This window comes from Centropristis striata, chromosome 21 (assembly GCF_030273125.1).
Source record: "Centropristis striata isolate RG_2023a ecotype Rhode Island chromosome 21, C.striata_1.0, whole genome shotgun sequence".
In the NCBI taxonomy this organism is placed as follows: domain Eukaryota; kingdom Metazoa; phylum Chordata; class Actinopteri; order Perciformes; family Serranidae; genus Centropristis; species Centropristis striata.
Window position 1 is genome coordinate 6,847,814 of NC_081537.1, and position 26,119 is coordinate 6,873,932.

General features: G+C 37.3%; 1 protein-coding gene across 1 annotated transcript; it reads left to right on the top strand.

Moving 5' to 3' along the window:
• Positions 1-1,985: 1,985 nt before the first annotated feature.
• Positions 1,986-25,872, top strand: LOC131959005 (myosin heavy chain, fast skeletal muscle-like). Its single transcript, XM_059324087.1, has 38 exons — positions 1,986-2,189; positions 2,884-3,027; positions 3,838-3,994; positions 4,104-4,131; positions 4,218-4,332; positions 5,223-5,315; positions 5,404-5,467; positions 5,546-5,644; positions 6,636-6,739; positions 6,820-6,958; positions 8,030-8,148; positions 8,806-8,955; positions 9,042-9,212; positions 9,297-9,603; positions 10,345-10,433; positions 10,532-10,619; positions 10,735-10,852; positions 10,921-11,044; positions 12,087-12,223; positions 12,381-12,636; positions 13,558-13,800; positions 14,688-14,864; positions 14,936-15,081; positions 15,977-16,067; positions 16,160-16,549; positions 17,378-17,504; positions 17,587-17,705; positions 18,577-18,773; positions 18,869-19,052; positions 20,126-20,291; positions 20,443-20,567; positions 21,262-21,570; positions 22,307-22,510; positions 23,475-23,600; positions 23,758-23,928; positions 24,014-24,214; positions 25,001-25,132; positions 25,769-25,872. The coding sequence occupies exons 1-38, from the start codon at positions 1,986-1,988 to the stop codon at positions 25,784-25,786; spliced, it is 5,832 nt and encodes a 1,943-aa protein (XP_059180070.1). The 3' UTR covers positions 25,787-25,872.
• Positions 25,873-26,119: the final 247 nt, after the last annotated feature.

The following is a 26,119-nucleotide window of genomic DNA, read 5'->3' on the forward strand; positions in this document are numbered from 1 at the left end:
GCTATAAAAATATGATCCATTTACTATTTAAGTGTATCGTTTTGGTTCAGTGATGAGAAATATGTTTTTATTTTTTATTATATATATATATATATTTTTATGGTGTATTCCTTGTCTGCGTGCTGTGCCATTTGTTTATTCTTTCCCCTTTTCTGTGGTTTGTCACGTGAGTGCTTTATGTGGGAAATAAAGAAAAAAGAAAAAAAAGAAAAAAAGAAAAATGTTTTTATAGACTTTAAATGTCTTTGTTTGTTGTATTTGTTTTTGTGTATTTTCTCGATGGTTCTATGCAGGTTCATGTATACTTATGCTGCTAGTTTGGCTCACTCAACATAAGGGAGATTTGAACTCACCGGACCATTCTGATCAAATAATAGACAAATTAACTAATTAGATAAATGAAATAATCCATATAAACCTTTTTTATATTTATTTATAGGGCTTTATGTAGCTTATAAACTATATATAAAGATTTTATGGTAGATATGTCAACTTAAGAGCCTCTAATAGCTGCTAATCCTCGTGGCTCTGTTTGGTTCTAATCTTTGCAGCAGAGCAGTGAACACGCTAAACAAACAGTGTGTGTCTGTCTGCGTGCCTGGAACATTTCAGCATCAACGTGAGCTCTGGATCTCCGGCAGAGGTCACCCTCCTTTGGCATTCGTTTTTTCTTGAGCTGCAGTTGCTCCGGGCCGTGGGTTTATAACAAAAGCTTGGTGACATCTCCATGATACGACATGCCAAGCTAATCACTTTCCTCCACCCACATTCATTAGAGGCTTTGACCTAAATATAGGTGATTGCTGTGTCTCCTAATGCGCCAAGAGGAACCTTATAAAAGCAGTTAGGGTCAAAACTGGCAACGTTTTTCAGCTGGAACTTGTGCTGGTGAGGACACGTTTCATTGTTGTGTGGGTGTGATAGTTACTGCACTGTAATACATTATTCTGTAGTCATTTAATTTTACTTAATATATTTGATAAAATGTATTAAATATAAATGCGTCCTTGATTTTGAGGCAGTTGTTTAACCCTTTATCAGGCAAAGAACTATTTGGTAACTTCAGGTAATATTTTGAGGAAAAAGTTGCAAATTTACTAGATTAAAGTGGCAAATCTACAAGAAAAAAAGTTGCAGATTTAAGAGATTTAAAGTGGGAAAAAAAAACAACTTTTTTCTCCCAGATTCATCACCTTAAATCTCATAAATCTGCGACTTTTTTTCTCATAGATTTGCCGCTTTAATCTCATACTTTTTTCTCAAAATGTTATTTTCATATGTTTTTTTTTTACACATTCTGGCTGTATGTAATATCCTCCAATATTCTCTAGGGTTGAAATTTGGAATTTGCAAGAATTTCAATGAGTTTTATTAAGGGTTAAAGTGGTGAATCTGGGAGAAAAAAGTTGCTTTTTTCCCCACTTTTTTCTTGTAAATCGCTGACTTTTTTCGCACAGATTTGCCACTTTAAGTCTCTTAAATCTGCAACTTTTTTTCTAGTAAATTTGCAACTTTTTTCTCGAAATGTTACCTGAAGTTACCAAATATTGCTCTTTGCCTGATTAAGGGTTAAGTAACTTTAATCTAAAAATGTTTGAGATAGAATCTACTTATTTTGATCACATTAAATATAATCTTTATGTGTATGTAATTCTAAATCAAGAGAATTTTGAATGAATCCAACACAATAGAATAAGTCCGTTTTTAATTGACAGGCACTTCCTGTTAAGTTTTTATTAACTGAACTTGTAATGTAGTTAGATTTAATTAATAATATTGCGTACAATCTGTTACCTCAATTTTATTGAGTAGCTATTGTTTATCTATCTTTACAGTGTGGTAGGATTTCATGTGGTTTCTGATTCTGAGGACACATAATAAGAGCTCATAGTGATTTATTATGACTGATATCCTTTTTTTTTTTTTCTATAGCTATTAGAACCAACAGCCGGGAGCGCTCCTCTTCTCTGGGCTGTGCAGCAGAGATGAGCTCAGATGCTGAAATGAGTGTTTTTGGGGAGGCGGCCCCGTACCTGAGGAGACCCGAACGAGAGAGAATCGAATCCCAAAACAGGCCCTTCGATGCTAAAACCGCAGTGTTCGTGGTGGATCCAAAGGAGCTGTTTGTTAAAGGCACCCTGCAAAGCAAAGATGGCGGCAAAGCCACCGTTAAAACTGATGTAGGACAGGTACGTAAGCCAGCCACACACTCCAAGGTTATAATAGTTTTGGATTTTTCAGTAGTTTTAGTTTTAATTCATTTCTATATATAAGTAACAGCATTTTAGCTCAGTAGTTTCCCGGTCATGTGATCAATTCACTTAAAATCTTAACCCGCTGCCCCCGCGACCCGGCCCCAGATAAGCTTAATGTTCCATTATATTTATTTACAGATTTGAACTTCTATTTTATAGTTAATATATGTTTTTACAGAAAAAAACTGGCAGCTGTGGTTACCAGAATATTTCCGTAAAATATACAGTACATATGTCAACATCTTTACAGACTTGTAAATTTTACATCCTTAAACTGTAGTAATTTTAAAAAAAGAAGTACATTTTAAAGTTGATTATACAGTCCTTTACTGCTAATTTAACAGGATGATGCTGCTTTTATACTAATTATTTATGCAAAATTTACATGCAGATTTTGCTTATTGTGTATTGAATACCAGTAAATTAACAGTTATTATTTATTGTACACTGAATACCAGTAAAATTTACAAGTTGTTCTGTAAAGTTGTTAACGTATGTACTGTACTTTTTTGCAGAATTATTCTGGTAACCAGAGCTGAAATTTTTTTTCTGTAAAAGCAACAGAATTTTTTTTACAGTCTATAATAACCCTGACACACTCTCTGTATTGTCCTGCTGACTGTTACAGGTTGTAACAGTGAAGGATGATGAGTTCTTCCCCATGAACCCGCCAAAGTTCGACAAGATCGAGGACATGGCCATGATGACACACCTGAACGAGGCCTCGGTGCTGTTTAACCTCAAAGAGCGTTACGCAGCGTGGATGATCTATGTGAGTCCTGAAACATTTACTGTCACAATGTCAAACATTAGAGTTTGTGATGTATGATGCCGACAAAGGCAGTGTGCACTACCTATTGTTCATGATTTTAAGATTTAATTTAAATATTCATATGGTGGGAGATTAAGTAGATTTTTCAATTATAAGTAAATGAGGTTGTGTGTGAAAGTGTGATGTATAATGAGGTGTAATACTCTTGTGTAGTGTTAATATACAAAGTGTATATTGGGTAATACATGGATGTACATTGAGATATAAAGAGACACAGAAATAGTTATTTTAACCCTTTGATGCACAACATATAAACACCTTCTAATTCTTAACATGGGTCCAAAATGACCCGCATTCATTCCCCATGTTATTTCATGCTGGCTGTGTGTTTGAATAACTTTTTTTTATTTATTACAACAGATCATTATATCCATTTTTCTAAAATATATTTAGTATAAAACAATAGAACTGGATGTAACCCTCTTATATGTTATATTTGCAACCTTTGTTCACATTTGCAACATTTATATTTTTTTTTATTGAGCATGATAGTGTTTTGAAAGTAAAAAAAACATTCAAAATCTGATTTTATGTTGGACTAAAGGATTAAAAAAGACACAAAATGACTAAAAAAAGACACAAAATGACCAAAAAAGCCACAAAATGCCTAAAAATAAGACTCAAAATGACTAAAAAAGACACAAAATGACCTTACAAAGACACGACTGGACATTGGCTGACATTCTCAGGATGATCAGGACACAAAGAGCTTCTATAAAAAGACAACATGTTTGATTTGACTTGTTTCAGACCTACTCGGGGCTCTTCTGCGTCACGGTGAACCCTTACAAGTGGCTTCCAGTCTACAACCAGGAGGTGGTGGTGGCCTACAGGGGCAAGAAGCGCCAGGAGGCTCCACCACACATCTTCTCCATCTCTGACAACGCCTATCAGTTCATGCTGACTGGTAAAGTTCTCTTCAGTTATATATTATATAAAACATATATTATAATCACATTAAGGCTCTGATGTATTGCATGGTACCGTTCTAATATGAGTGTTGTTATTTGTTGTAGACAGAGAAAACCAGTCCATCCTCATCACGTAAGCTGCATTTTTAATGCAAAAGCTTCAGTCTGTCTTCTTTTTGTCGAAGAGGAAATAAAACCGTTGTGTCTCTTGTTGTGTAGCGGAGAATCCGGTGCAGGAAAGACTGTCAACACCAAACGAGTCATCCAGTACTTTGCGACAATCGCAGGTTCTGCAGACAGGAGGAAAGATGCTGCCGCCTCCGGGAAACTTCATGTAATATAATGACTTCATGGTTTCAATAGTCTACTAACAACCCTTCACTGTTTACATTTGTAACCACCAAGGTTATAATAGTTTTGGATTTGTCATTAGTTTTAAATTATGAGTTTTTAGAGTGAGTTTGCTGGTTTTTATTAGTTTTAATTTTCTGGAAAATGCTTAGTTTTAGTTTAGTTTTTATTAATTCGTTTTTGTAATGGGGTATTTGTTGGGTGTGAGATTCAATAAGGTCACAATAAATGTTTCCTTTATTTCCTTTGTCTTATTAGTTTATTAACTCTATGGAGTCTTATAGGGCTATTTTGTCCATTTTTTAATCCTTTTCATGTCTTTTCGTGTCTTTGTAAGTCAATTTGTGTCTTTTTTGTTCATTTTGTGTCTTCGTTTAGGCATTTTGTGTCTTTTTTGGTCATTTTGTGTCTTTTTTTGGTCATTTGTTTCTTTTTTTTGTCTTTTTGTGACTTTTTTGGTCATTTTGTGTCTTTTTTGGTCTGCTTTGTTTTTGTGTCTAGATGTGATGAAGAAGCCATGCTTTGGCGCTTTTGGAGACTCCAGAGGGTTAATTCATAAAACCAGATAGATGAAATAGATTTCATATCAACCAAAAAAGTTTATGTATGAAAAAAGTTGACAAAAACGAAAACTAAGGACATTTTCACTATAATTTTAGTTAGTTTTAGTTAGTTTTGTAACCACAAAATACAGTTTTAGTTAGTTATCGTTTTTTAAAAAACTTGTTTTAATTTTGATTTTAATTTCAGTTAATAGAAAATGTTTTTTCAATTCTAGTTTTTGTAATTTCTTTAACGATGATAACCTTGGCAACCACTTTGCTTCTTTTCTGCATTTGTAATATTTGCACTTTGTTTTCTGTGTTGCTGAAGGGGAACCTGGAGGACCAGATCATCTCTGCTAACCCGCTGCTCGAGGCTTTTGGGAATGCCAAAACTGTCAGAAATGATAATTCCTCACGTTTTGTGAGTGACAAGAAACTTTATCAATACCCAATTCTGATATCTCACTTCGTTTCATACATTGATTATTGTATATTCTTTTCTTTTTCAGGGCAAATTCATAAGAATCCATTTTGGAACCTCAGGAAAACTGGCTTCTGCTGATATTGAAACTTGTGAGTTGGGACACAATGGAGATATGTAATATTTCATAGTAATGTCTTGAGTTTAAGTCTTTTTTTTTCTTTTGGTAGATCTCTTGGAAAAATCAAGAGTAACGTTTCAGTTGTCTGCAGAGAGAAGTTACCATATTTTCTACCAGGTCATGTCCAACAAAAAGCCTGAGCTGATAGGTAACATATCACATATCGCATTTTGAGTCATGTCTAGTTTATTGAATGGCTTACACACTGCAAAAAACATGAAGCTTACCAAGTATTTTTTTTCTTATTTCTAGCAATAGCATAGAAATTATATTGTTTTGAGTGTAATTTACCTACTGACCATAGCTTTATGTGCTTGAATTTAATTATTAGTATTGTTATTATTTGCTTATTTAATTATCTTATTGTTTAAAGACTTGTTTTTAGGATTGACATTGTTAGCTATTTCATGCTTTTCAAGCTATTCAACTGTTGAATATGGTAGTATTGCTGGCTTATTTTAAAATGACCAAAAAAGACACAAAATTACTAAGAAAAAAGACACAAAATGACCCAAAAAACGATACAAAATGATTGAAAAAACACAAAATTACTTAAAAAAAGACACAAAATGACTAAAAAAAGACACAAAAGAAAAAAATGGAGCTATATCGATATATGCGATATGGTCTAATTCCATATCACATTTTTAAAAATATTGATATATCTTTTATATCGATATATCGCCCAGCCCTATTTTGAGACACAAATGACCAAAATGACTAAAAAAAGACACAAAATTGCCAAAAAAGACACGAAATTACCAAAAAATACACAAAATAACTAAGAAAGACACAAAAGACACAAAAAGACTAAAAAAAGACACAAAATGACCAAAAAAAGCACAAAATGACAAAAAAAAGACACAAAAGACACAATAAGACTAAAAAAAGACACAAAATTACCAAAAAAAGACACAAAATTACCCAAAAAAGACACAAAGTGACCCAAAAAAGACACAAAATGACTAAAAAAAGACAAAATGGAACTATATCGATATAGGGATATGGTCTAATTCCATATCATATTTTTTAAAATATCGATATATCGCCCAGCCCTATTTCGAGCATGTTATTTATTACTTATTTCTGTCAGTTGTTTTTTGCAGTGCATTTGACATGCACATTATTTTTTAACCCAGAGACTCTCCTCATCTCCACCAACCCCTTCGACTACCCGTTTGTCAGCCAGGGGGAGATCAGCGTGGCCAGCATCGATGACAGTGAGGAACTGATGGCCACTGATGTAAGGCACTCTTTTTGTTTTCCATTCCTGCAAACATGCACAGAGATATCAGTATCAGTGTTGTTATGATGCACTTTCAGAGCGCTATCGAAACCCTCGGCTTTACCGGGGAGGAGAGGATCGGCATCTACAAGCTGACAGGTGCTGTGATGCATTATGGGAACATGAAGTTCAAGCAGAAGCAGAGAGAAGAGCAGGCCGAGCCAGACGGCACAGAGGGTAAAGTTATCCAGTCTTTGGATTTTTTTTTCTTTTTATCATAATAGTCTTTTAATTTTTGATGATGTAAATATCTATTTTATATCTATCTTATCTTCAATAAGTTATTCACTCTGCTTTAACCCTAATCTATCAATTATGTCTGTTAAAAATCTTTACCATGCCGTGTTGGTATCAGTTTTTCCAGCGCAACCTCACCTATACAGTTGAAACCAGAAGTTTACAAGTTTAGTAATGTTTATGCTTTTTTTCTCACTGTCTGACATGAAATCAGACAATCACTTTTCCTGTTTTAGGTCATTTACCAAAATTATTTCTATTTGCTAAATGCCAGAATAATGAGAGAGGGATTTTTTAAAAGCAAATAGAAATAATTTTGGTAATCCTAACGGACCTAAAACAGGAAAAGTGATTGTCTGATTTCATGTCAGACAGTGAGAAAAAAAGCATATGTGTCTTTTTATATAGTGAATGTAAACTTCTGGTTTCAACTGTATGTCCTGATAATTCATTTTTAACTTTGACTTACTAAGAAACAAAGGAAAACATAAAATCTGATCTTGAAAATTATGTTTCACATACAGAAATGTACATGTTGCAAATATGAACACAGGTTGCAAATATAACATATAACAGGTAAAATGAGGATAATATCTAGTTCTATATTTGTTCTATACAATGCTGTTGATATAGTTTTTTTTATCAGCACAACCTCACCTATATGATCTGATAATTATTTTTTCACTTCGACTTACTCGATTAACATTTTGAACCACATAAAACACAGTGGTGGTAAATATAACATATAAGACATAAAATGAGGATAACATCTATATTTTATCCTAAATATATTTGACTTTATCTCTGGTTTTACTTGGCCTATCATCATCAAACAAAAACTGGCATGAAGTTTCAAGTCAGTACTTAAATGGGAAGTTGACGACAGGGCTTCGTTTTTTTAAATATTGTGACATCATCATGAAAAAGCCATGTAATTTGATGACGCCAGTGTGATCTGTGACTCCAGAGGGTTAAAGTTTTTTTTACTCTTCTTACTTTTTCTTTGGTTAGTGGCTGACAAAGCAGCTTACCTGATGGGTCTGAACTCTGCAGACCTGCTCAAAGCGCTGTGTTACCCCAGAGTGAAGGTCGGGAATGAGTATGTGACCAAATCGCAGACTGTTCAGCAGGTACCTGTGTGTTGTAAGCATTTGGAATAACAAGATCAGGGGTCGGCAACCTTTATGTGCAAAAGAGCCACTGCTGGCCAAAAAAAGGTAAAAAATGTAGGAATGGAGCTGCAAACCATATCTCAAACCTTACAATGACGATAAAACAGCCTACTAAGTTAGCATTTATCAATATGATTTTGTCATAAAGCAGTGAGAACCAAAGTGCAAATGAGATGCTTGACACTTGACAAATATCTCAGGAGATTTGAAATCGAAACCTAGCCTGACTAGGGAAACTTAAAACTAGACTTGAAGTTGTCAAAATTTAGAGGTTAAGGTGGTGTCTCATAGACTTTTGTAAGCTATGATGCACATTTAAGTTGACCAAAAAGTAAAAAAAAAAAAAGTTTTTATGCTGCATAAAAGCTGCACATTTTTACAATTGAAGAACAGAAACTGCTTACACAGAGCAGAGAGGAGAGGACAGGACAGGAGAGGCTGTAAGAAGAGCCTCATGGGCACTTGGAAAAGTGTTGTATTTATTAATTATATTTCTTTCCAATTAAAAAAAAAAGATTTATCAGAGAAATTCATATACCAATTATGTCCTCCAGTATTTTTAAAGGCTTTATCTCTTTGATGTGTTGGGATCTCACTGCCACTTGTCATGTGCAGGTCTACAATTCAATCGGTGCTTTGGCTAAATCGGTCTATGAGAAGATGTTTATGTGGATGGTCCTCCGCATCAATCAGATGCTGGACACCAAACAGCCCAGGCAGTTCTTCATCGGAGTGTTGGACATTGCTGGGTTTGAAATATTTGATGTAAGCTTGCATTCCTCAGTTTATTTACTGTCATTTTGTAATGAATCATGTTGTCATTCTCTACAGTTAATGGTTTGTTTTTACAGTATAACAGCCTTGAACAGCTGTGCATCAATTTCACCAATGAGAAACTGCAACAGTTTTTCAACCACCACATGTTTGTGCTGGAGCAAGAGGAGTATAAGAAGGAGGGCATCGAGTGGGAGTTCATCGACTTTGGCATGGACTTGGCTGCTTGTATAGAGCTCATTGAAAAGGTTGGTTCATTTATCATATCATGTAAATTTATATAAATGAATGCCTAGTGTTTTGTGTCACATTTTTTTTACTGTCTTCAACAGCCAATGGGCATCTTTTCCATTCTTGAAGAGGAGTGTATGTTCCCCAAGGCGTCAGACACCACCTTCAAAAACAAGCTGTATGACCAGCATCTGGGGAAATCAAACAACTTTCAGAAGCCAAAGCTTGTCAAAGGCAAGGTGGAGGCTCACTTCTCCCTGGTGCACTACGCTGGCACCGTGGATTACAGCATCACAGGCTGGCTGGACAAAAACAAGGACCCGCTCAATGATACTGTAGTCCAGCTTTACCAGAAGGCCGGCCTCAAGCTGCTGGCTTTCCTCTACTCCAACTATTCTTCATCTGACGGTAAGAACTGCTGTGATCCTTTTTTTTTTTTTTTTGTCACTGTGATTTTATTGAATGTTTCATACATACGACATACAGATACAGCAGGAATGACAGACAAAAAATAAATAAATGGGAAAAGCTGCCAGCGAAAAAAAAATCATAAACATTCAGACACAAAACATAATAATAATAATAATAATAATAATAATAATAGGAAAAAAAAACATGACCAAATGTCAAATTAATGATTTTGGTTATTATAAAGAAAACCATTTCATACCATGCATTAATATGAACAAGAAATTGAAGAAAACAAGGGTGGTCCAATCATTTTTTCCATGACTGTATAATAAACATTGCACAGTAAATATGTTAAAAAGCGCTATATAAATGAAATTATTATTATTATTATTATTATTATTATTATTATAATTATTATTATTATTATTGTAAATAAAGTTGGTGTAATCAAGTAACAGTTTAAGTCATTTATCAAGGAAAAGAAATCTAATATTTTCAGTTTCAAGATTGACTGTTCTTCTCTCTTAAATATAATAATAATTTAAGAGCTGATATCTAGACATTTTTCATGGTAATGGAAAAGGTCAGGTAATTTCACAGAGTGAAAAGTTTGCATAAACAAAGCCACAGCAGTGGATCCCCGCAGTGTATCGAACTACTGTGATTCCTAACATTTATTACATTTAAAGAGCTTGCAATTCAGTCTTCTAATGGCAATAAAAACATTTGTTTTTCCAGAGAACCCTGCAGGAGGAAGTGGTGCTACTGTAAAGAAAGCTGCAAAGAAGAAAGGGTCATCCTTCCAGACTGTGTCAGCCCTCTTCAGGGTAACTCCGTTCTAAAATAATATTTTAGGGATGCTCATAACTTTGTGAAAATAATTGTCATACAGTGGTTTTAACACAGTATTGTTCATGTTGAACAGGAGAACCTGGGAAAGCTTATGACAAATCTCAAGAGCACCCATCCTCACTTTGTTAGGTGTCTGATTCCAAATGAAACTAAAACTCCAGGTATTTTAGTTCATATTACAAACAATCCTAATCTAAGGATTGTTTGCAAGGATTGTATATCTTTAAATGGTTTCTCAAGCAGCTCGCTTATAATCTTTTTCTGGCTGAATTTCAGGGATTATGGAACACCATCTGGTTATCCATCAGCTGCGATGTAATGGTGTGCTGGAAGGAATCAGGATCTGCAGGAAGGGCTACCCTAGTAGGATCCTGTATGGGGATTTCAAGCAAAGGTGAGAAGCAGTAGAGTATGTTTGTGAGAAATAAAGAAAAACTAACTTTTCTCTATTTCGTCTTGTAGGTACAAAGTACTGAATGCTAGTGTCATACCAGAGGGACAGTTCATTGACAACAAGAAAGCTGCTGAGAAGCTCTTGGGTTCTATTGATGTGGATCACACACAGTATAAGTTTGGGCATACCAAGGTAATTCATTTTTCAACTCCATAGCCTCAGTGTGTTAGAACCATAGACTGTATATAAATAATGAACGTAGTGACTGTGATGTCACCCATTGGTTTGTTGACTGGAGCATTAACTGGGATGTTAATTTTGGCTAGCAAAAAACATAAACAAAATGTACGTTACTGACCTCAGAAAAATGAGCAGCGACTCCTTGGAGTGTCTGTTAGTCCAACCAAACGCTGAACAAGACATTTTTACTGAACAAAACATTCAAATAAACTGTCATAAAGCTAACATAGAGTGTGAAATGGTTGAGTTATGAGACCAAACTGGTAAACGTCCTTTTTTATATCGATATAACGTTACATATAACTTTATTGACACGTTGCCATGGATACGCATTGTTCTGCTTCTCTCCTGATGACGGCTCCCCTCGTTAGTGACCTGTCAATCAAAGGTAGCCACGCCCCAAATCATACGATTCTTTACCTTCTATTTTCTTCTAAATGAGGCCATTATTTGAACTATTAACATCAAATTGTCTTGAAGAAGATTTTTTACTAGTGATTGAGACCATAGTGTTGTCCTAAAAAAAAATTCTGAGGTAATAAATCAAGTGAGAAGTTTTCTCATTTTGCATTGAAATGGATGGACAGAAATCTTTCTGCAGCCAAACTTAGCGCCCCCTGCTGGAATTTTCGGGAGAATGCAGCTAAAGGCACTTCCTGTTTGCCTCCCTGCTCAGACCAGGAGGTTGCCGCCTGGTTTTTACCTTTGGACTTTTACAGTGTTTCCACTTTATCAAAGTTAAATGGAATATTTCAGTCACTTAAAAAAACGTTTGCAACGGTTTCAAAACAACAATATGGGGAACAGTCAAAAACCAAGTTGGTGACGGTGAAAATGCTCAACTTGTAGCTTCAAAGAAGTCGTCAACTCATCAATGGGTGATGTCAGGTTGACTCCATCCAGTATTATTATACTGGCAATAGTGTTGACTTTGGATTTGAGTGCAAAGAAATTTTATTTTATTCTAGGGTTGAAAATGTTCTATTTCCTGTAGGTGTTCTTTAAAGCAGGACTCTTAGGCCTACTGGAAGAGATGAGGGATGAAAAACTGGCCTCTCTCATCACCATTACTCAAGCCTTGTGCCGTGGCTTCCTCAAAAGGAAGGAGTTCCAGAAAATGAACGAGAGGAGGTAATAAAAATGATGGTAGTTTTTGTCACAGATGATTTGTCACATGTACACAGAATGTAGGCCTAAATAAATTGCATGTTTGCAGTTTTGTTCATGTAATTCAATAAAAAAATGTACTTTTACTCTGAAGAACTAAGAATGAGCTCCATCTTTTCAGAGACTCTATTTACATAGTGCAGTACAACATTCGCTCCTTCATGAATGTGAAACACTGGCCATGGATGAAGCTTTACTTTAAGATCAAGCCACTTCTGAGGAGTGCTGAGACTGAGAAGGAGATGGCCATCATGAAAGTGGAGTTTGCCAAGTGTAAGGAGGATTTAGCCAAAGCTGAGTCTAAGAGGAAGGAACTGGAAGCCAAAATGGTTTCCCTGCTTCAGGAGAAGAACGACTTGTGTCTGCAGATTCACTCTGTGAGTAGAAAGAAATATACTTTTTGCATTAGATATAGCTGTTTAACCCTTTGGAGTCTTGAGCTATTTTGTCAGTTTTTGAGTACTGTGTTGGTAACGCTTTATAATAAGGCCCTTAATAACCATTAATTAACAAGTAATAAGGCATTGTTCTCGCTTTAGATCTGGTAGTTGCAAAAAGCATAGTTAACTTATAGTTAACTTATATTAGATGAGCAATAAAGTATATTTTAATATCAATAAGCAAACAAAATATGATTAACAAAGGCATGGCAAAGACATAATGGGTGGGTCATGGGTGTTTGTAATGCCATTATTAACACTTATATAAGCTTATAAACACACAATAATGTTAATAAGCATCTTGTAAGGACTTACGGGCCTTATTACTTGTTAATTAATGGTTATTACAAGGACCTTAATATAAAGCGTTACCAAAGTGTTTACTGTGCTAGTGCATATTTTCAGCACCTCATCTATTTGATCTGATGCATATTTTTTCACTTTGACTTACTGGATCAACATTTTGAACCCAGGATACAGAAAAAAAACCCAAAACATAAAACTGGAGTTTAAAAAATAGTTTTGTTTTTTTTATTTACAAAACATAATCATGCTCAGTAAAATTTTTTAAATGTTGCAGATGCGAATATATATATATAAAATGAGGATCTAGTTCTATATTTCATACTACATATATTTGACCTTTACTTGGCCTAACATCATCAAACAAAAACTGGCAGAGTTTGAAGCCAGAACTTTAGAGGAAACTTGATGTCAGGGCTTGAAGTTTCTTCGTTATTACGCCATGACATAATGAAGAAGTAATGTGTCAATGCTTTTGTGGACTCCAAATGGCTAAGTAAGTCATCTGACAGCGGGACTGCATGAAACATGAATTAAAACTGTTTTATGTAACAGGAAAGTGAGAGTCTGGCAGACGCAGAGGAGAGATGCGAGGGGCTGATCAAGAACAAGATTTTGTTGGAAGCCAAAACCAAAGAACTCAGCGAGAGACTCGAGGACGAGGAGGAGATTAACGCTGAGCTGACTGCCAGGAAGAGGAAGCTGGAGGACGAGTGCTCCGAGCTGAAGAAGGACATTGATGACTTGGAGCTAACCCTGGCTAAAGTGGAGAAGGAAAAACACGCCACTGAAAACAAGGTGTGTGTCTGCTTGGTGGCCATCTGAACGCCAACCCCTGCAAGCCATGAATTTACTACCACATTGACATCTTTTTACACATTCAGGCATGTGTGCAGATGTCACTAGGGACGGGGGGGGGGATATGTCCCTCCCAGATTCATAGTGATCCTGATCCGTCCCCCCCACTTTCAGCGACAAACATCGCCAGTAAAACAGAGGATTAATGTTCCGTTAGTTCGATTATTTACATTGCAGCACATAGAGAGTCTGGCGGCTAATGGTGCGTTCAATGTCTACACGAATGTCAGAATTTTCGACGTTCCGAGCTCCAAGTTCCGACTTTCAGTGTAAATTAAACACACCATAAGGCGTTACGGTAAGAACGTGTTAGACCCGCCTTCAAAATAAAAGCAAACACATGTAGCTTTCAAAATAAGAGCACATGGATGTGTTAACATAATCCACTACAGAATTTACAGGAAGACTGTCAAAATATGACGCCTTAAATAAAACATAAGAATCCTTATTCTCCTTTACAATAATTCATAAAAAATGTGCAATGATTAAGGAATAGTTGCATTAGAATGTGTGAGAGGCACCAAATTTAGGCTTTTAGGGCAAAAATGTTCTCTGGGGGAGCATGCTCCCGGACACCCTACTTTGTTTGGGTCCCCCCATCATAGTCTCAGAATATCAGTCAGTAAATTTGCTTGGCTGCACTGGGAATTTCATGTACAAACTTCTTTTATGTAAATTTGTTGGTTGTTTTTTACACTACAGTTAATTTAAAATGCTTAAATGAAACATATTTTAGTTAAGGCATGGAGTGGAAAAAATGGGTTGAAATTATTTGGTGAGCTTCGTCCCCCCCAGTTAAAAAATCCCATCTGCGTCCCTGCATTCAGGTGAAGAATATGACTGAAGAAATGTCGTCTCTTGATGATACAATCAGCAAATTATCCAAGGAGAAGCTTGCCCTGCAGGAGGCCCACCAGCAGACACTGGATGACCTGCAAGCAGAGGAGGACAAAGTCAACTGTTTGGCCAAAGCCAAGATCAAGCTGGAGCAACAAGTTGATGATGTAAGCTACAGACATTACCTCTTTGAAATCATGTCATGTATGACTTACTAATTCTACTGTGTTTTAAATAGCTCGAGGGCTCTCTGGAACAAGAGAAGAAGATCCGGATGGAAATCGAGAGGGCAAAAAGGAAGCTTGAAGGAGATCTGAAACTAACTCAAGAGTCCATAATGGATTTGGAAAATGACAAGCAGCAGCTAGAGGAGCGCCTTAAAAAGTGTGTACTGGTACAACAGTGTCTAAGCATAATGATAAGTACTTAAAGGGATGGTTTGTATGAGATACTTATTAACTGCAGTAGATGATGGTCTGCAGGTTCCCAGTTTGGAGAACCAGACGCTCCAGGCAGGAAACAGACTGCAGACGGGGACAGTCACAAAACATATTTTAACCACCTAAACAAAGGCCCACCCTAAGAATATTGTACCTGTTTATGTGTATGATATATTTGCAATATGTCCACCGATTTTTGTCGCTATGCACAGTGTTTCATTTGGCACCTTTTTTTGGTCAACCGTATATGGTTCGATCCAGGCGGCAACCTCCGGGTCTGAGCAGGGAGGCAAACCAGGCTTGAGGCATGGATGTTTGCAGGAACTTTTCTTTTTAGTAATTTTTTAAAAATCCAGTGTCATTAGCCTTTACATGTCTTTTATACTCCATTGGAATATGCATTTCATGCATGAAGTTGTGGTTTAGTGGTTTAAGTGGTTTATGAAAAATAATCTGAAAAAAATATTGATGTATGGTGATTAAATAGCAGTTTTATTGTGAATGGCCTTTTTTTTGGCCACGGGGGTCACCAGAGGGAATATCTGGCACTACATAAAAAATACTAATGCAATCAAATCAATTTTTTTGCTAATCTTTGACATATCCTGGTTATTTTTTTTTTATTTTTTTTTTTTTTTAAGAAATTATGGAAAAATCAAATATATGCACTGGCATATAAAGGGTTAAAATTCTGAAAATGATTTAATGTTTGGTAGTTTTCAACAAGTCTGAAGTTGTTTCAGAGATTTATGGAAAAAAAAAAGAAAAAATATTGATGTATGGTGATTTAATAGCAGTTTTAATGTGCTCTAATCATATTCTATGGTTTTGTATGACAGGAAAGACTTTGAATTCAGCCAACTTTTATCTAAAATTGAGGATGAGCAGAGTGTGGCTGTCCAATCGCAAAAGAGAATCAAGGAGCTTCAGGTACTTCAAACTTTCTTTCTTTTTTTAAGGATGAACTAAAAATATTTTCTGCAAGCCAATAAGTGATCACAGGTGTTTGTTGCTTTCCTCAGGCCCGCATCGAAGAGCTGGAGGAGGAGATTGAAGTGGAGCGTGTTGCCCGGGCGAAGGTGGAAAAGCAGCGGGCTGATCTCTCCAGGGAGCTGGAGGAGATCAGCGAGAGGCTGGAGGAGGCTGGAGGAGCCACTACCGCTCAGATCGATATGAACAAGAAGCGAGAGGTCGAGTTCCAGAAGCTGAGAAGAGATCTGGAAGAGTCGACCCTCCACCACGAGGCCACCGCTACGGTTTTAAGAAAGAAACACGCTGACACTGTGGCCGAGCTGGGAGAGCAGATAGACAACCTGCAGAGAGTCAAACAGAAGCTGGAGAAGGAGAAACAAGAGTACAAGATGGAGATTGATGATCTGTCCAGCAACATAGAGCTCATGGTCAAGGCAAAGGTAGGCTGGAGCAGCTATTCTCAACCTCGGGGTCGGGACCCCAATAGGGGTCGCAAGATGATTTCTGGGGGTCGCCAAATCATTTTGGAAGTCATCTCTGTCTCCACTGTGTTAAAGTATTCATGTGTTAATGTGTTTTAGTCTTTTTGGTCATTTAATGTCTTTATTTTTTTGGTCATGTTGTGTTTTTCTAGTCATTTTGTGTCTTTTTTTTTGTCATTTTGTGTCTTTTTTGGTCAATTTACGTCATTTTTTGCTTAATTTTATGTATTTTTTTGGTCATTTTGGGTCTTTTTGGTCATTTTGGGTCTTTTTTTGGTCATTTTGTGTCTTTTTCAGATCATTTTGTGGTCAATTTGTGTCTGTTTTGGTAATTTTGTTTCCTTTTTTTGGTCTTTTTGTGTCTTTTTTGGTCAATTTAAGTCCTTTTTTTGCTTAATTTTATGTATTTTTTTGGTCATTTTGTGTCTTTTTTGATCATTTTGTGATCAATTTGATTCTTTTTTGGGTAATTTTGTGTCTTTTCTGATAAAATCCCAAAGTAGCAAGTTATTACTTAACAAGGAGTCTCTGACTTGAAGCTGACTGTTACACACTCAGGAGGTCAGAATGGACTTTTAAACTTATAGCAAAGGACTTAGATTAAAATTAACAATAAAATATAAAAAAATATATATAAATACACGGACAGAGAGATGTTTTAGTTGTTGTCTGCTTCATTATTTGTACAAAATTCGTCGTATCAACTGAGTTAGACCAGTATGGAAGAGATACGTAGTCAATATAACATTAATGATATCAATGTCATTGTTGTTATTAATATTACAGAGTAATTACGAGAAGTTGAGTCACTCTCTGGAAGACCAACTGGGTGAATTCAAGACAAAACATGAGGAGAACTCTCGTCTCATCACTGAAATAAATGCTCAAAGGGCCAGACTTCAGAATGAAAACGGTTTGGAGTCAAATCATTTTAAATAGACGTGTGGAGTTCAAGTCTCTTCTCTCTTCTCACACCTTGTTTTCTCCTTGAACAGGAGAGTTCTCCCGTCTTCTCGAGGAGAAAGAAGCGATACTCTCTCAAATGACGAGAGCGAAGCTCGCTTTCAGTCAGCAGGTTGAAGAACTGAAGAGGCATGTGGAGGAAGAAACGAAGGTTTATGTCATTGCTTCACTTTATACATTGATTATCTTAGAAGGTCAGCTGATAAGCTTGAAATAATATAGGTTGTAGGATCTTAGGAAGCTCAGCTAGGCTCACAGATTTGGCCTTTTTCAGGTTTCATTTAAAGGACATTCTACTGTGGACATCAAGGAGGTTTAACCTTTATTTATTTTTTATATTTTTACCATTTTAGGCCATTTTTCTCTTTTTTCCCCTTTCATTTGTTGATCATTCTGTGTTACAGCTTGAGCATGAATTTTTTTCAGGCACTTTTCTTTTCAGTAAAATTTTTTGACTTACCATAATGGCAGTGAGATTAAAAAATGTGGTTTGAATGGAAGTCTATGAGGCATTTTTGGCCACAAAGGTCACGAAAGAACTGGCATATAAAGGGTTGAAATTTTGAAAATTACTTTTTAATGTTTGGTTGTTTTCAACAAGTCTGAAGTTGTTTAAGAGATTTATGGAAAAAAGAAAACATAAAAACATAAATAATTCATTTTTTGAAAGAAATTATGGAAAACTTCAAATATATAAACTGACATGTAAAGGGTTAAAATTCTGAAAATTATTTAATGTTCGGTAGTTTTGAAAGTCTGAAGTTGTTTAAGAGATTTCTGAAAAAAAATCAGAAAAAAAATATTGATGTATGGTGATTTAATAGCAGTTTTAGTGTGCGTGGCCTTTTTTAGCCACGAGGGTCACCAGAGGGTTGTAAATTTAAGGAGGACATAAGAGTTAAATGAATAGTTATTGGGAACTACATGCATTCACCAGAGGAGGGCTAGTTTATCTCAGCACAAGAGCCTCAAGATAAATTCTAATGTCAACTACAAGTCAAATCTCAAAACCTCTCTGCTAGGCTAAGAATGCCCTCGCCCACGCGCTCCACTCTGCCCGCCATGACTGTGACCTGCTGAGGGAGCAGTTTGAGGAGGAGCAGGAGGCCAAGGCTGAGCTCCAGAGAGCAATGTCCAAGGCCAACAGTGAGGTGGCCCAGTGGAGAACCAAATATGAGACTGATGCCATCCAACGCACTGATGAACTGGAGGAGGCCAAGTGAGAGTTGTTCTTACACACGTAGATAGGAAATACAATAAAACATAAGGGATGGGGAATCATTGCTCATACATATTTCATTTTGCCTTGCTCAGGAAAAAGCTCGCACAACGTTTGCAGGAGGCTGAGGAGGCCATCGAGGCGGTGAATGCCAAGTGCTCGTCTTTGGAGAAGACCAAGCAGAGGCTGCAAGGAGAGGTGGAGGACCTCATGGCTGATGTGGAAAGGGCAAATGCTCAAGCAGCTGGATTGGATAAAAAGCAGAGATGCTTTGATAAGGTAAAAGAAACACTCTCTAAAAATAAATCACAACAAGCCACGGGTTTGGTTGTGAAGTTCCTGTTGAAAACGTTCAGACCAGCCGAACGCTTGGCTGATTATATTACTGCTTGTAACAACTTGACACTCAGCACTTCACTTCCTGAGCAATGCACCTGCCATGACATAGTTGTGTCCATAGACACCCGTTGGTTTGTGGCCCGTTGGAAGCATCGAGTTCAATGTTACACTTGTCGCCATCTTGTTTCCGATACGGGAAGCAGACCATATTTGGACTCAACCTAATTCATGTTAGCATTAACTGGAGCATTAACTGGGATGTTCATTTTGGCTAGCAAAAAACAAAAACAAAACTTGTGTTACTAACCTCAGAAAACTGAGCAGCGACTCCTTGGAGTGTCTGTTAGTCCAACCAAACGCTGAACAAGACATTTTTACTGAACAAAACGTTCAAATAAACTGTCATTAAGATAAAAAAAAATCTTAAAGATATAGTGAAAGGGTCAAAGTTATGAGACCAAACCGATTAACGTCCTTCTTTATATCTATATAACGTTATTGACACGTTGCCGTGGATACGCATTGTTCTGCTTCTCTCCTGATGACGGCTCGCCTTGTTAGCGACCTGTCAATCAAAGGTAGCCCTGCCCCAAATCATATGATTCTTTATCTTCTATTTTCTTCTAAATGGGGCCATTATTAGAACTGTTAACATCAAATTTTCTTGAAGATTTTTTACTAGTGATTGAGACCATAGTATGTCCTAAAAAATGTTCTGAGGTAATAAATCAAGTGAGAAGTTTTCTCATTTTGCATTGAAATTAATAGACAGAAATCTTTCTGCAGCTAAATTTTCGGTAAAATGCAGCTTAAGGCACTTCCTGGTTTGCCTCCCTGCTCAGACCCGGAGGTCACCCATTTCACCCATACACATTCATAGATTGGTGGCTGAGGTTACCCTGCTCATCACATAATAACTACTCACACACCGCTGGAGCAATGTGGGTTCTGTTAAAATCTTAAAAATCAGACAACCCATCCTTATCCAAAGCCTCATTCTGTGTCTCCCTTAGATTCTGTCTGAGTGGAAGCAGAAGTATGAGGAGAGTCAAGCTGAGCTGGACGGATCACAGAAAGAATCTCGCTCCCTCAGCACGGAGCTCTTCAAAATGAAGAACTCCTACGAGGAAGCTTTGGAGCACCTTGAGGTCCTCAAACGAGAGAACAAAAACCTGCAACGTATGCATATTACTGTGAAATAATAATAGTGTTTTCTTAGAAAGTCGTTTCAACAGGATATATATTTGCTTTAATATGAAAGTTATGTTCATATGCCAATTTATATTGGCTGGACCTGGTTGTTAATTGACAAAATGTGTTACATTTTCAGAGGAAATCTCTGATTTGACTGAACAGCTTGGAGAGAATGGTAAAGCCATCCATGAGCTGGAGAAGATCAAGAAACAAACTGAGACTGAGAAAACCGAGATCCAGACTGCTTTGGAAGAAGCTGAGGTAACTTCATCTACTAACAAGAAATAATATACACCTATATATTATACATAACAGGCCAAAAGTTTGGAAGCAACTTAAATTTTCTGTTCACAATGGCTTTCTTAAAAACCAGTATGGATTCTTTGGATTTTTGGATGTGTTTACTACACGATCATACTTTACCTTTATTGAATTGAACCATTTTCCTCCATTGACCTTTAGGTATACATTGATGTTACCAGACCATTGCAGAATAAATGTAAAGAAAAGAAGGGCTTAGTTTTAGGGTTGAGTAGATTTGGAAGAGTCACAACTTCAGTGCAAAAGTAAAAAACAAATCACAGTTTGCATTATTCACTTTAGCTCTTTGGCTTTTGAGAGTTTGGATACAAAAATCCCAATAAATCTCAACTGTGTTCATATCTCTGACAAACTACCACAGAAATGGCCTTAAATTGAAGCAGCTGAGTAAAGAAACAAGAGTTCAGATTTATACATTAAGGAAAGAAGGATACACAAAGTCTAAGCAATAAAAACCCAAAGACCTGATAATTATAGTAAAAATGTGTTCTAATAAGTGACTCTTTATATAATAACTAAATTTATTTTGTTGCAAAGTATAGCAATGAAACTATGATCTTTATTTGTAGAAATTTGATCTTGCTTCCAAACTTTTGGCCTGTAGTGTATAAATCAATGTTTATCTGTCCTCAAGGCTTCACTGGAACATGAAGAGTCCAAAATTTTGCGGATCCAGCTGGAACTGACTCAAGTCAAAGGAGAGGTTGATCGCAGACTGTCTGAGAAGGACGAGGAGCTCGAGCAGATGAAACGTAACCACCAGCGCATTGTGGAAACAATGCAGTCTGCCTTGGATTCTGAGACACGCAGCAAGAACGACGCCATGAGAATCAGGAAAAAGATGGAGACCGACCTGAATGAGATGGAGATCCAGCTGAGCCACGCCAACCGACAGGCAGCTGAATCCCAGAAGCAGCTGAGGAACATGCAAGCCCACCTCAAAGTGAGATATTGTTCTTTGGCAGCTTCAGCAAAAAGGTTGTGTTAGAGTTTTTTTTTTTTTGCAGAACAGATGAGAGGAGAGTAAAATCATTTTGACTATTTATTTAAGACAGCAATGAAAGAGTGAGCATGTACATGGACCTTCTCTGCTCAGAAATCACAGGCTGCTAAGCAGTTAGCTGTAATCACCTCCCAGAAAAGGATGCCTAACTTACTTTTACACAGAGTTTTATAATATGAATGTGCGACTATCTGATTGGTCAAAACTGTTGGGGCAGCACCATGGTTTAGACTCGGCCCGCCCATTACGTTAGCACACAGGCTAGTCCTAGCCTCTTGGTGCTTCAGCTTCCGGTCAGCGCCCTGTGGAAGAAAAAAAGCTAACAGCACACTTCTGTATCCTGTCTAGTGTTTGTCAGTGCCTGTCTCCACCTGGTCAGTGCCTGTCTCCACCTGGGCCTGCGGCTTGAATTGGAGCACGAAGAGTGCTTTTGTTTTTTATCTGTTTGCCCTCAAAATATGTGGCAATGTGGAAAGTGTTATCAGTATGTCCTTCCTGTTGATACTCCTATCTTCTGTGTGCTGTGCCTGGCATATAAAATGTGTGTTCCATGCAGCCAGATACACCTCTAAGCAGCATTTTACTAAAGGCCATAATGCAGACCATTGCTAATTTTATTAATCTCTAACAGTTGTGAGCTTTCCAAAGTGACTTTTACCTGCCGGTATTTCTGCAGGAACAAACCCTTCACCTGGATGAGGCTCTGCGGAGCCAGGAGGACCTGAAGGAGCAGGTAGCGATTGTGGAGCGCAGGAGCACCCTGATGCAGGCGGAGGTGGAGGAGCTCAGGGTCGCTCTGGAGCAGGCAGAAAGAAGTCGCAAACTAGCTGAACAGGAACTGGTTGATGCCTGTGAAAGAGTGGGGCTACTGCACTCTCAGGTGAGCAATATTACTAAGACATATCAAGCTAACCTCTTGATAACCTCTGGGCAATGGGTGGCTCGCGGGCCACATCCGGCCCGTTGACTGTCCTTATCCGGCCCACATGAGGTTAAATTAGAAATCAATACAACTGCGGTGCTTTTATTTTGCAGGTGGGTTACGTCGACGCACTCATTATTATTTTCCGTTCGTTTTTCATTTTACCACTCCACCTGATATTTCCTGCCACTGCATTTCAAAATAAAAGCACCCGTTTTACACTGGACGGCGCCTTTTCAAAACAAAAGCATCACAACATTGTAAAACACCTATAAAATGTACAAACATGAAAAACAAGCTCTATAATACAAAAACACCAATAGGAATCTTACTAAAGGTCATTTACAGTTGTGTTAAAAATAGATGGAAAAGTGATATAGTGACTGAGTATTTACTACTTTTTACTGCTATGTTTGATTTTCTCCACATTACCAGTCTTATCATAACATGTATTCTTATCAGTAGCAGCTCAAAACCAGATTACTATATTTTATAAAGCGATTTAATTAGTATTGAGCAGAATTTAGTTCAGAGTTTTGGTCCGGCCCCTGCAGCCTTCGTGGTATTGGTCTGTGGCCCCTTCAGGAAAATTAATTGCCCACCCCTGCTCTTGATAGTCCACTCCCATAAAGAAGGACAGGGGGTCTTTATGGGGAGATAACAGGCCAATAGGCGCCGCAGAGAAGTGGTGTTCATCATCTGAACACTGGAAGTCTTTGGTTCCAGATAGTGAAGATGTTTCCACGTCCAGTTCAGTCGGATGCTCAACAGCTCAAAATCACAACATTTACCTAGAAGGTTTTATAGTCTGTACCAGGCCTGGAATTTCCTCATTTTAGGGGCAAGTAATGTACTTGTGTTTATACAATGTATTGTATAAACAGTCACCTTTTATGACCAGTTTCTTGTTTTTCGGATGCAGAACACCAGTCTCCTCAACTCCAAGAGGAAGCTGGATGCAGATGTCAGCCAGCTGCAGGGTGAGGTGGAGGATGCAGTCCAAGAGGCTCGCAATGCAGAGGAAAAGGCCAAGAAGGCAATCACTGATGTAAATATGATGCATTTTACCTTTAATCATATCTAGAACTTTATATAGTGTGATTGTCAGAAACAGTGACAGTTAGAAGGCCCTCTGGTTGTCTCTATTAGATGCTCTTGTCAGCTCATTATGTGCATAAATCTCATAACTTGCTGTATTCTTGTAGGCGGCCATGATGGCAGAAGAGCTGAAGAAAGAGCAGGACACCAGCAGCCACCTGGAGAGGATGAAGAAGAACCTGGAGGTGTCTGTGAAGGATCTGCAGAACCGTCTGGATGAGGCTGAGAACCTGGCTTTGAAGGGGGGCAAGAAACAGCTCCAGAAACTGGAAGCTCGGGTAAAAGAGAGTCATGTAGCGTTATTGAGAGCATAAATTAAAGCTGATGTTGGGGTTTGAGGGGTTTGGATTTTTTCCTTTGTAGGTGCACGAACTGGAGGGAGAAGTGGAAAGTGAACAGAAAAGAGCTGCAGATACCAACAAGGGGATCCGTAAATATGAGAGACGAGTGAAGGAGCTCACTTACCAGACTGAAGAGGACAAGAAGACGGTTCTGAGGCTGCAGGACCTGGTCGACAAGCTGCAACTCAAAGTCAAGGCATACAAACGGCAGAATGAAGAAGCTGTAAGATCTTTTTAGACTGCTAGAAACTGCAACAACTATTGCTTTTGTTTTTTTTGAGTATTCTGCCCTACAAAGTCTAACTGCAGTAAATGATCAAAGGGTAAAACTGAGAAAAACTGCTTTAAAGTTTATTTTAACGTTTTTTTTAACTGGCCAGCCAATTTAATTATAGGTAGATAAGTGATATGACACTTATTTCTACATGTATTGATGATGTAATATTTATGCTCAAAATCATGGCGATTTATTTGACCTTTGACCCCAAAAATATAGTTACTGAACTGTGGTTTTACTGTAAAAGGTTCTAATAGTAATGCAGAAACAGAGTTCAGTTACTACAATGTTGTTGTCTTCTTTCAGCTTTTATATTTTGTTTTCAGTGAATAAACATTTTCAAATTGATTTTATTATAAGAGTATTAAAACGCTTTTAACTTAACTACTCAATTCAAAGATGTGTGTTTTAGACTTAATATTATAAATTAATGTTATATTTTAGTCTTAATATAATTTTAGCTCACTTCTTTACTTTATCACTATCTAGATAATAATTTCCCTATCAAATAAACCTTTAATTTCTATTATTCTTGTCTTCACTATTCAACACAATGAAGACATACAATGTCTGAGTCAAAGCAACCCACATTTTCTGGAATTTTTATGATTATTTCTCTGAAATAAAGCAAAAATTGAAATCTTAAAACTCAATTTTGACCAAAAATGTATTTACTACAGTTTGACTTTGTAGGGCAGCATAACTTGCATAACATGATTTTGTTTGTTCCAGGAGGAGCAGGCCAACTCTCATCTTGCTAAGCTCAGGAAGGTGCAGCATGAGCTGGAAGAGGCCCAGGAGCGGGCAGACATCGCTGAGTCTCAGGTCAACAAAATGAGAACCAAGAGTAGAGAGTTTGGAAAGGTAACACCACATGTATTTATAGTTGAGTTTGGTCTGGCTTATCTGGGACCTTTGTGGCATCCTGGCTCTAAGCAGATGAATAATTCAAAATATGCTCAAAATCTGAGTCATTAAACATGTGCTCAAAATTTGAGGCATTCATTAAACATTGAAAAAAAACCTCAACAACCTCAAAACTAAATCAAAGAAACAAAACATGGATCATCAGGTCAAAACAAAAAATCACAAGGCTTCATAGATATACTGCTTTTTACTGCCATAGTTAACAGTCCCGTACTTCTAATTATATTGAGTTTGAGTGGTAGCATGCCTTTTTAATTTTGAAGCATTGTTGTCTGAAAGTTTTTTCAGTGGATCTGGTACCAAATGTAGAATCTAGGAAAAAACTTCTTTCAGGAGGCTAAATGGTTACATTTGTTACATGTTGTTTACTGTATGCAGATGTTGATTTTAATCCTAGATGCAAGATTGTTTTTAATTGTATATCATTGATGTTCTTTCCTCTTTTTTCTTTCCTTGCCTTTCCTTCTTATCATGTCCTGTCCCGTCCTGTCCTGTCCTGTCCTGTCTTGTCCTTTCCTGTCCTTTCCTGTCCTGTCCTGTCCTGTCCTGTCCTGTTCTGTCTTGTCTCTTCAGGCCACTGATTCTGAGTAGACCGTGCAGTGAGGACCCTCAAGACGTCCTCCATGAGTGTTGGTTATGTAGAGACAGACCAGAGTTGTTTTGCTGTGAGACATATGTAGCAGAATAAAGATGTGTGAAGCATAAACTCTCTCCGTCTTTTTCTGCACACCTGATGACATGATTGTCTCTCATGGACTTAAATGGATAAGTTTCAGCTGGTTGTTGATGTATCAGCACTGAGGGTCTAATGTGAGCATGTGTCTGCAGAGACCAGGGTCTACAGGAATCTACATAATACACATGAGCACCACTTACATGGGTCTCAGATTTCAAAAGTGTAAGTAACTTAGTAAAGCAAAATTA